At 40.0% G+C, this 12,292-nt stretch overlaps 1 protein-coding gene across 1 annotated transcript in view; it reads right to left on the bottom strand.

Annotated features, from left to right (window-relative positions):
• Positions 1–10,981, bottom strand: part of LOC111864468 (glucose-6-phosphate 1-dehydrogenase) — a 64,264-nt gene extending 53,283 nt beyond the window's left edge. The window contains exon 1 of the mRNA XM_023851728.2: positions 10,837–10,981. Within this exon, the coding sequence (XP_023707496.1) occupies positions 10,837–10,852 (16 nt within the window). The 5' untranslated portion in view covers positions 10,853–10,981. The remainder of the gene's footprint in view (positions 1–10,836) is intronic.
• Positions 10,982–12,292: the final 1,311 nt, after the last annotated feature.

Raw genomic sequence — 12,292 nt, 5'->3', positions numbered from 1 at the left:
ACCGGCCAAAGAATATGCCATAATTGCAGTCGTGGAGAAACAGAAACTAACGCATAACTACATTAATTATCGAATAACAGTTATTAAATTAAAACCAGGAAACATGACGGCCACACACAGAGCCGGAAGTGGGTGACAATAAACCAACATAAACTCACGCACTCACGCTGCGACGGTTGGACTGTCTGTTGGAGGGGGAGAAATAGAAACACCAAAATTACGAGTATTTTGGAAATGCAAGTAAAACTGTAATTTAGTTGCGTTCTGATGCAAAACTGGTCTCGAATGGGCCAGGCCAATCCTCAGCCAAGGAAAGCAGCGGAAGGTGACATAGCCCAGTTTTCCGGATGCGTTCCCTACACGCGGCAGAACTTCCTGTTTGCCAAGTCTGCTCGCCTGCCTCGACCGCCAGCATGATTCAGTGTTCACTGGTAATTTGCTTTTACACAGCCACTTTCAGACTGATTTTGTGCACTGTTCAGCTTGACCATCCGTTCTAACGTACGCTGTACCAGACAACTACTGGATTCTGCGTTCTTTTACACATTGGTAGCATGTGCTGTAGAACTGAAATTGAATTGTACTACTTCATGCATACAATTGCTATTAAGCAACAAGTACTATAATACTTTGAATTGTCAGTTACCTTACAGTATCGTGCGCCAAATCTGTTTGGCCATAGACCAGCCACAGTGAGCTCGCGTGTATTGATAACGCCCCTCTAAAGCACGGTAACGTTTAAAAAGGAATCTCCGTTTCATCAGCTACAGAATGTATCAGTAGGTTTCACTTTTACTCAGGAGGAAGAACACTTGCTTCCTTAATGAAATTTAAAAGAATTCTCTGTAAGGTAGGGACCAGATACTTAAGTATTGTTTAGATGAATATCGGTCTTCAAAGTGATATAACTGTAGGCCCACTTTTTCTCACTTGAGTTTAAAGGTTTTAAAAAAACTGTGGAATTTCTGACGGAGAAAGAGAAATGCAAAATCTCATTACAAAAGATAAAGCCCCGCTGGTACTGTAGTTGTGTCCGTGAAACATTGCTTTAATATTTCATACATGGGAAGAGCGACATTACGCGCTTTCCCACTTCCTCTGTGACATGATTCGGTGGGTAAGAAGTAATGTCTGTATCACACTGCCACTCCACTTGTTCATTGGTGTCTCTCGACTAACAGATCAGAATTGCTGGCCAGCCCAGAGCTGTCTTATTCTCACTGAGAGGTTAAGAAATAAAAGTAAAGCTATCCCTGTGATAGGCCGTGGAGGCCCACTGGGTTGTGAGACGTCAAGGTTCCCACATTTTCTAGACAATCGGCTCATAGATGGCGGCAAGGTTGTCAGACTTACGCGCCTGCAGCCCTTTACCCCAGGAAGATTCCTGGTACTCATTTTTGTTAGAGGCCGAGTTGACACCAAGGCCATAGTGCGGCTGGAAGGATTAGGTAAATTGAAAATAAATCCAATGACCTCATCGGGATTTGAACCCGTGACCTTCCGGCTTGTAGCATAGTGCCTCAACTAACTGCGCTACCGCGTGCCCCCGTGGTTAAGTAATACTGTAACTAATTTCACCAGTTCTGTACAAAGATGCTGGGGAGAATAAAAGATGGATATTTTGGCTGATTAATAGTAAATAATAATAGCACACCATTCAGGTATTCCAGTGATGCAATTCGCAGGGTCACAATTTGGACAAAAGCACATTTTCTTTTCCAATTTTAAAGTAGTGCAGATGTAATTCAACGTATGCTTAATCTCAGCACTGGATACGATGAACAGTTAGTTCAACATCCCGGGCACACTTCCTACTCGGGAATTGTACCTGTGGGTTTAGAGGCTCGTCAGCTTCCATCATTATGTGTATTTGCGCTCTCCATGGAAGTGATCCCAATACGCACTGGCTCGGAGACTTCGTGGCCCCAGAGCTACTAGTGTCACTAGTGCTGTAGCGCCTATACAGAATGACCGACCCCTCTTCGTCTAAGAGAATGCCCCATTTCGAAGCAGGTACATGTCTAGGAGAATAACTTAGTCATGGATCTCGTGGAGACTAAAGCCCCGACTGTGCTGGCGAGGGCCAGTTAGTGGACAGTTGCTGTTGCTGAGGCCGGTGACAAGTCGGGAACTCGGAGGAAGAGGAGCGTCCTCCGTCGGAAGCCGTTACCAGAAGATTGGTGAAGACAGCAGGGTTTATTTTATTTCTTGCAAATTTACAATCTACTCCATAGTAACAATATGAGTAATAAGTAAATGGTTTAAAATTTGAAGGCTTGTGACGGGTACCATTCATTAATGGTTCTCCGTGTGGTTACACATCATCGAGGTCTTCTGGCCAGAAGAGAGCAGGTTGAGAAGGCTTCAGTATGTGCTCTAGTGAACTGTAAAGTGGGCGAATTAGTGAAATGGTTACAAATAATTATAGTCACGAATCTGTAGAATTTAAATTGACCCAGTTACCAATGCAAACCTCGTATATAGTCACTCAGTCACGTGACTATACAACAGCCATGCCAGTCCCGCTTTTTTGTCCTTGATCCAGTTCAGTTTCAGTTCCGAGAGACTGATTGCAGCAACACCTCATATATTTTGATGTTAAACATTCTTTGCAGTTGACATATGACCCGTGGATATGTTAATTAACGAAATCCATCAAATTGTGAGTTTGATTTCGTCTTGAAGAATTAAGAACATACTACAGAAAACATATTAAATCACCTTCAATACTGGACTGTTAATATGGAAAGAAAGGCTTTCATCAGCAACAAAGATACAGTAAAACTTGGTTATAGTAACATCGGTTTCTGTGACATCTTGTCTATTGCGTCAAATATTCAATGGTACGAACTAATTCCTCATAAAGCAACTGTTTTTATACCTTGCTTAGTACGACATGCACAAATGCATCAACCTCGTATGTAACGTCATTTTCATTCCTGAATTTCTCTGATATGGACATTGAACGTAATTTAGAAAGTGTGTATTGGGCAAGTAACAGGAAACAGATGAAGATAACTGATTACTGTACTCGTATCTAGGTACAGTAAGGCACAACAATTGATGTAATCTACTGTAATTTGGTGAGTAGGCCTACCTTTAATATACAGTATTAGTGCGGTGTGTACTGTCAGTGAAAAGCGCTGTAATATGTCTTTGATATGACACATTTGGGCAATGTTCACGCGGATGTTCACTGAGGTTGTAGCACAAGTGGCTATAAAGAGTCTTGTCTTCTGGAATATAACGCTATGTAGTCCGTTGAAACTTGTCGACGGTTCTGCTTGCTACCTGCTTCATGCTGGTTTCTAGCTTGGCTTATGCTTCGATCCTGAAGATGGATTTGAAAGGTTCTTCCGAAACGTCCGTTTACTCCCAAATAATTACATGACGATATATTCCAGAAGATATGACATTTCATTAACGTACTCACAAGAGTCTACCACTGCATTTTGTCCTGAGTGACGTGAATTTATTTCGCAGTTTCACCCCTTAATTTTTAAGGACCATTTTAATATTATCTTCCATGTATACATAATCTTATAAGTGTCGTCTTTCCTTAAACAATTTTCAAACTAGAACCTTGTACGCATGTCCCACCCATTTCATTATCCTCAAGTTAATCGCCCTACCGATATGTGGCGAGCACACACACGTATTGTGTGGCTATGCAAGGTGAATATTTATATCCAATCATGATTATACTACAACTACTAAGGCAAAGGTAGCCGGTCGCGGTAGCTGAGCGGTCTTCGCTCGCTCGGACGCTATGATCGTGAGCTCGAATCCCACACAAACATGGATGTTTGGTGTGTGAATGAGTTTATTCTGTGTTTGTGTTGTCCTGTGTGTAGGCAGCGACCTTGCGACAGGCTGCTCAGCCGTTCAAGGAGTCCTACCGTCTATAAAATGATCATGAAACTGAGAAATCAGCCCTATGCTCCAAGGTGGGAGTAGAAGGAAAGAAAAAAAGGACAAAGGTAAAGTTTCCCCTGTGCTGCGATAATCAAACACGAAGCCATGAAGGCGTATGGAAGAGTGGAAGTAGAGCTCCAATATTTCTGACCTCGGCACTAGATGAAGCTGAGTGGCCATCAGCACGAACCGGCAGCTTTACCTCTGGGGAAAGCGCCCCTGGGGCCCATTGACCAGGAGGCTGAATGGGCCCCAGAGCAGACGCGGAGTGGTAGAATATCTTTTACTTTTGTTGGGAATCGAACACTGACCACCCACCCCTTAGCCCATCGCTTTACCGACTGAGCTATTCCGGCTGACAACAACAACTACTACTACTACTACTACTACTACTACTACTACTGCTGCTGCTGCTGCTGCTACTAATACTATTATATTACCACCACCACCATATTCACCATCAATAATAATAATAATAATAATAATAATAATAACATATTTTTATTATATTTGTAATATTTATTTCAACGCTCTGATGATACATAGCCATTGTAAGCAATCTAAAGTAAAGTGAAGCTATCCCTGTACCAGGCCATTAAGGCCCATAGGGTTGTGAGACGTTGAGGCTCCCACATTTTCTAGACAATCGGCTCAAAGATGGCGGTAAGGTTGTCAGCCTTACGCGCCAGCCGCGCTTTACTCCCCAGGAAAATTATTTAATTAATTACTGGTACTCATATCTGTTAGAGTCTGAGTCAACCCCAGGGCCATAGCGCGGCTGAAAGGATTAGGTCAATTGAAAAAAATTCAATTACCTCATCGGGACTTGAACCCGCGACCTTTCGGCTTGCAGCATCTACATGTGTGACTGTGCATAAAAGCACGACCTTGGAGCGTAATGCAAACAGCCGGAAGGATCTTTATATGAGATCTCAGCTTCTCATTGTGGAGAAGAGAATATTACGATCTTACGGTTAGGACGCCGTGTAGTCTGGTAGATGCAAGAAAATCTTTAATTTAATTACTCATGTTTACTTTCACATCTTACTCCATTTATCGAAGTGAGATAACAGTCAATTCTTTTTTTGTTTACGCGCTTACTCAGGAGTCCAAAGAGTGATCGAAATTGACCGGAACGCCGTTCCGGTTGATAAAACAGCACTAATTTTATTTTCCTGCACATTAGAGCGTTTACTCCTCAAGATGGATTCCCGGAAAAAGCTATCCAAATGACTGTGGGTTCTGTACGTTGTGCACTCTCCTAGTAACTGCCAACAGTGAGGCGGCAGACATTGAACTCTGTCGCAAATCCCTTCCTTCATCACTCACACACATACACAGGAGGCACATGAATGGCCTGTCTGGAGAAATTGTTCCGGAAAAGCAGGACTTGGCATTTCTACCCACACATCACAGAGTTTATATCAGTACATCCTGTCTTTGCTTCGAATTCACTAAGCCAAGGAGTGCGTCAAGTGGGATGAAGACTTGAAGGACACAGGACATTCAGTCAATAAAGACTTCTTTCATTTCCCCCAACATGTCTTTTTATACAAGAACCGATTTCTCTGCGAAAGTAAGATACTGTTTCCTAAATATCTCATATATTTCAAAATGTATAAGTGTGCAAGTTTGAAGATAAAAAATGTCGTTTTACTCGTAAATGTATTTCAATTAATCGTGGGAAATGTTTGAAGATATTTAATACTTAAAAATTCAAATTTTGTACTTCAACCCCCATTAACTCCGAGAGTATATACATATACAACTGCTTAATCCCCCCTTCCCTTACACAGAGTATGAGGAAACATAGGTAATCGAAAAAGTTTGCGATCAACTGTTCTATTGCGTTACTGAGCAAAAAGTAAGATAAATTAAATCTTGCATTTAATTAACATATTTATAAATTTCAACATATGCAAAATACTCAACGATGAAGTTTCTGATATATGAAGTGCTTAAAAATATTCTAAAAATTTCTGACAACGGTTTCAGCACCAAGGTTTGGCATAACCCACTATATGGTCTGATATATTGCAGAGAGCATTTTCAGCCAAAAAAAAAATATATATATATTTTTTCTGAATTAGTCATTTTAAACAATTTAATAAATTTTTTACGATCTGTATCTTCCGTTATATATACTTGTATATATATAACACTGTTATATATATAGTATATAAAATATATATATACTGTATATAACGGAAGATTCAGATATTTACTATTGTTACGGAAGAAACTGTTGTAATGTTCCCCAGTGTTATTTTTCTTCTGAGACGAGTATGAATAAAGGTCTAAATTACGAATATATTTCTGGTACAATGCGGTTTTTTAATATTATTTTAGGTCTCACAACATTATGGCCCTCCGCGGCCTATTACGGAGATAGCTTTACGTTTTTAGCTTTATCTCAATCATGAATGCGGTTGGTTATGTTTCCTATATAATCATAATTTTGAAAATGTTCTTTTTTTACTGTAGTGGTGTGTACGTTTTATTTCATTATTAATTTAAGCAAATTTAAATAAACATATATGAATTAACAAGCAGTGTTCCCATGTTTATGTATAAGAATATCTATAAATAAAAGAAATAAAAGCTTTATAAACGAATTTTCTTGGTTTTCCAGCTCTTAAATGTTCTAGTTCATTGCGATTACAAAGTAAAACGATTAAATAGTCAAAGCATATAGAAACGCACAAGCAAGGTGAAAACAAGGCAACTCATAACTCTTAGGCGATAATACAATTTCATTAGTACAACCACGCCAGAACCATTAGTACCTGATCCTAGCCCTTTTAAGGTTGACATTGCTACTGCAAAATTTGAAGGTTATAAATCGCCAGGTAACGATAAAATTCCGTCAGAACTGTTTCAAGCAGGAGGTGAAATATTACGTTCTAAGATCCATAAACTAATTAATTCTATTTGTAATAAGAGAAAACTGCCTGATCAGTGGAAGGAGTCTGATATTACTGTACCAGTTCACAAGAAGGGTGATAAAACAGACTGTTATAATTATGGGGGGATATCACTGCTATCAACTTCATACAAAATTTTATCCGATATTCTTCTTTCAAGGTTAAGTCCATATACAGATGAAATTATTGGGAATCATCAGTGTGGGTTTTGACGTAACAGATCAACTACAGATCAGATCTTTGCATTCGTCAGATAGTGGAGAAAAAGTGGGAGTACAATGAGGCAGTACATCAGCTACTCATAGACTTCAAGAAAGCCTATGATTCAGTTAGGAGGGAAGTATTGTACAATATTCTGATAGAGTTTGGGGTAACCATGAACCTAGTCAATATGTAGAATATGTACCTTCCCCTTCAAGAACATCACAATTTCCGACAAACTTGTTTTTCAAAATAATGCAGTTCGGATGAATGATTAAAATATTGTAGTAGATGATCAATTTTTACGTTGTAACACAAAGTTCACGTAATACGAGACACAAAATATGTTTATCGTTCTTAAAATTCATATTTTGGATTATCCAAAACAGCATATAATACTGTAACGTGTTTTGCATAGCGCAAATATGTCACAATATCATAAACTGAGATAAATTACACGAGGCTGTGAAGGAGTTTAAAATATCCCAGAAGTCAACTGAATTGGTAAGAGCAACCCATAACGTGTAAAGGTAAAGTGCAGAACAATCGGAACCATTTGGAACAGCAACGGGCCTAAGGCAGGGAGATGCTGTGTCCTCTATTTTATTTAACATGACATTAGAAAATGTGGACAGAGATTCGGGGATAGAAACTAAAAGAACTACAGTAGAACTTGGTTATAACGTCATCAAAGGGACCTAAAAATAGTGTCGTTATAAACGAATGTCGTTGTAACCGAAATGGGCACTTCCACAGTAGTCTTATGTTAGTCACGTAAAAATCTACCAAAAACCGAGTTAAAATGTTGCATTTTTTAGTGAAATACGTAGTTAAGTACAGACTAACGTAACATTAACGTGGAATTGCCCAAATGTGTAATATCAAAGACATATTACAGCGCTTTTCACTGACAATACACACAATATTTCACGAATCACTTTAACTTTCTCTTCAATGCTTAAAACTTTCCTTTTCATTGCCATGTTTTCGCTACTGCACTTCTCTGGGTGTAGGCAGGAACACTATAGGGTAAGTAGACAATGTGAGGTCCTGTTAGACGAGATTCTAGGAAAGGAATGCAGTTAACAACCTGCCGCGTCCTCTTGCACTATTCACGCAGTCCCACCCCACACCCTTGTTTTCGCATAAAACCCACGCTCCTCTTGCAGCCCGCGGTCGTATTCTTCCAGGACAGTCACGTCAGCAAGTAGAGAAAGTGAGGGTGGGCAGACACATCGAACTTTCCCACGATATCAGAGAAATTCAGGAATGAAAATGACGTTACATACGAGGTTGATGCATTTGTGCATGTCGTACTAAGCAAGGTATAAAAACAGTTGCTTTATGAGGAATTAGTTCGTACCATTGAATATTTGACGCAATAGACAAGGTGTCGCAGAAACCGATGTTGCTATAACCAAGTTTTACTGTATATATAATAAAACAGCCGAGATACTTGTATATGAAGACTACATTGTTTTAGTGGGATGAACCATCGGTGTGCTGAAAGAAGCATTTATATACCTCAGTGAAGCAGCGAAGAAAATGGGACTTAACAATTATCTGTAAAATCTAAATAGTGCAAGTAAAAAGGACACCTAATTCAAGAGTTTTTAAAGTTTGACCAGGAATCCGAAAAGGCGAGAGAATTGAAATATCTTGGGATGACTTTCAGCGGACTGTACCTGGTTATATCCCAGAAGACTGTACTCATAACCACCGCTGTGAGCACCTCAGAACTTGGATCTACACTAACGGAAGAAAATAACATGAAGATTGAAATAAATATACAGTTTTTACGGAAAATCAATATAGTTATGGCCTAAAGAAACAATTAAGGTCACGATATTTAAGGAGACAAAATAAGACGCTTGTACTGTCTGTGGTTACGTATGGAAGTGAAAGCTGGCCCCTAAGATGAAAATCAGCTCCGAATCTTTTAAAGAAAATTACTAAGAAACTATGGTCCAATTATGGAAAATGGCAACTGGAGATCAAGGTATAACCAAGAACTTTATATATAGTGAAAGTAGGTCTGTTGAGATGGTTGGGACATTTTAGAATGCAGGATCAGAACACTGAAGGAAGTTAAGTACGTAAACCAGAGGGTACTCCACGAGTACGCAGACCTACCGTCAGGTGGCTGGATTCAGTTGAAGAAGACTTGAAGATAATGGGCTTTAGAACTTGGAGACGAAAGTCACAGGATCGGGACCAGTGGCGAGCAGTCATAAAAGAGGCCAAGGTTCATCATGGACCATGGCGCCCGAAGAAGAAGAGAAGAAGAAGAAGATGGCAGAAGGAGGAGGAGGACGAGGAAAGCTAGATGTACTGCATACAAAACTATCTATCGAAATCTCCGTAAATTCTGATTTGCTTGTGTGGATGGCGCATGTCCCAACCAAATACTCGGGGTCCATAGAAAGTGGCGAACACTACTTCCGTGTAATACTTCTGTCGAATTAGAAATAACTTTAAAAAAACCGAAAAGCCATATGAGTCGATTTGGCTGCTTTAATGTGGAGCGAGAAAACAATGTACTTTTTTGTGTAAAAATTGAGCATACACTTTTCACTCAGAGGCAACAATGCTCATTGGAACGGCCCTTGAAGAAATACAGTGTATACGAAAAAGCATAACAACTTAAGAAGCCATAAAAGTAGTGAAACTTGAGGAGCTGAGTACCAGCGCATTACTTTCTCATCCTAAGCCAATAGAAAACTGTAGCGCCTGGGGACATAACTATGGCAGGGAATCTCTTTCAAAAACAGGCACTTTTATTGGTTCAAGAAGTACACGGGAATGTAAGAAGTTGCTAGGATTTCAGGCGGATAAGTGCCTCAGTGTTGTGTCAAATGCGGTGATTGGTGATTTTAAGGCTTGGAATTCTATCACAAGAAAGTTACTTAATTAACGTATTTTACTAGCGCGCTGCTCTGAAGTACCTGCGAATGACTGATTGCACACGTGCTTAATTATTCGCAATTGCGCACACCACCATGAAGACGTATAAGGAAGTGGAGATACAGCTCCACCATTCTTAGCCGCGGCACTAGGTTGAAGTGAATGGTCAGCTGCACGCCCTGGCCACCTTACCCCTGGAGAAAGAGCCCCCGGTACCCATTAAATATAAGGCTTGGGTGGCCAAAGAGCCTGTCTGGAAGCTGTGATTAAGAAAAACATCTCTTGTCCAGTCGGGAATCGAAATCTGACCGTATAATCTTCAGCCCACTGCTATACCGACTGAGCTATTACTGTTGTGGTAATTACCTTGTTAACAGCAACAACGTGCTGCTCGCTGACTTCGTGCGCAGACCTGTTTCAGTTACGACAGAAATGAGATCGCCACAGAAGTGCTACTCCAGTATTCAGCACGTGTCTGTTCGCACAATCGGATAACTTTCTTATACCCACCTCACAATGATACTGAAACATTATTCGCATTCATATTCTTTGCAGTTATATAAAATGGCCTGTCAGCCAAAATGTACATTATTTATTTCCTACAGCAATTTAACGTACAACGTACAATAATACCGAAGCGAAATATTTGGTATGTCTCACTCGGAACGAATATTCAAGACCTGAAGAAATGTCAAAATATTTTATAAAACTGTAGTATGATCACGGTATTAAAAGCGCGCACATATACCTGTGTGTATTGCAAAGTATCAACCCGTGACTGCCTCGCGGACATTCCAACAGGAAACCCGAGTTTCTCACAATATACGTTCACTAGTCACGCTGAAAGCAAAAGTATTAATGACATGTAAAACAACAATAACTAAATTCTTACCTTCTGCAGAACTCATGGCTGCGATATTAAAATCCGAAGACACACTGAATTTCGTAATTTTAACCTCCTATTCGTAACGCCCTTCTACTTCAGACACTGCGCTGCGACTGCTCCGGTAAAACACACCCACTCGCTCGACAACCTCGACCATGTCCTAAGAATTATCGTTCCAGGCTCTGCCGCTAGATGGAACCGCGCAACAAGAAATGCATAAGATCTAACTAAGCCCAAGGCGTCTGTTACTTCATACACAACATTCCTATATTTATATAAAATAGATATGTAAGAAAAGTAAAAGAAGTAATTGCACTAATTATTTACAGTATACACAGATTTAAGTCAAGATCTATATTAACAATCGCGGGACCACCGCTATTAAAGAATAAGATGGTTATTAGAATGTGCTACAGAAGGCCGGATGGGCATTGACTAGGCCTCTTTTGTACGTAATATTTACTTTTTTCCTTCTTACAAAAAAAAAAAAAAAGATCTAAGCCGATTAGAGGCGTGCAAGACTCATTCGCATTGACAATAGAGAAGTAGTATGCTTCTGCTTACAGTTGTAGGCCCTAGAACCATTGTATGCATAGCATATATTCAGTTCAGAACGCGAATCTATTTTATTAAGCTGCTGTTTAACAGTGTTACATACCCGTGAGAAAAAACAGTAACACAGAATAAAAGAAATTTGTTCAGACCATAGCAGCAGTATAACAAAGCCAACCCTAACACGTATGTTCGGGGCGTAAGCCATACGAGGCGTAATACGAGTATAAAGACTCCCCTCAACTTCGAACGTTGCACCTAGTTTCGTCAAGTTCTGGACACTGAAATATGGCTGCATAAGTAGTACACATGTCAGAGGAATGCCACCACTAACATTTGGGTAAATCTGAAGTTAATAAAGCATAGTTTCGGCTTAATTCAGGGAAAACGTTTAACAGGAATGCAGGGGCGGCCCGCGTATAGGCACTGCGGAACTGCAGCACCCCCAATTTCCACTTGATATTATCGATAACATTTATATAATGAGTCCTTTTTTCTTTAATTCTTTCTTTATACTTGTACAATACAATATATAATCCTTATGCTTAATGTCAGTAGCCAAATCTTTGTATGGAACTGTGAGTTTCACAGTTCCAGCGGCGAGGTGTTCGTTGACTGTGCGCATGCGCACATAGGAAGCTACACGCTAGGCTGCAAGGGAGAGGGAGCACTACAGGAACGACAGTGCCGACCGGTGCCGACCCTGGCGTGTTAGTGGAAGGTGTTTTTTTTTTCACTCCGCGTGTGTTGTGCTTAAAAAATATGAGTTAATTTTAGAATTAGATTATTATCCTGCTTCCAGCTATTCTATGGGATTCATTTTTTCGGTTCTTTTATTTAACAGAAAACTTTAACCATGGCCTTGCATCCCCGAGAAATAAGTTATGTGACTGTAAGTGAACTTCAACAG

Source organism: Cryptotermes secundus, unplaced genomic scaffold (assembly GCF_002891405.2).
Source record: "Cryptotermes secundus unplaced genomic scaffold, Csec_1.0 scaffold706, whole genome shotgun sequence".
In the NCBI taxonomy this organism is placed as follows: Eukaryota; Metazoa; Arthropoda; class Insecta; order Blattodea; family Kalotermitidae; genus Cryptotermes; species Cryptotermes secundus.
This window is presented reverse-complemented; position numbering and strand designations above follow the sequence as displayed.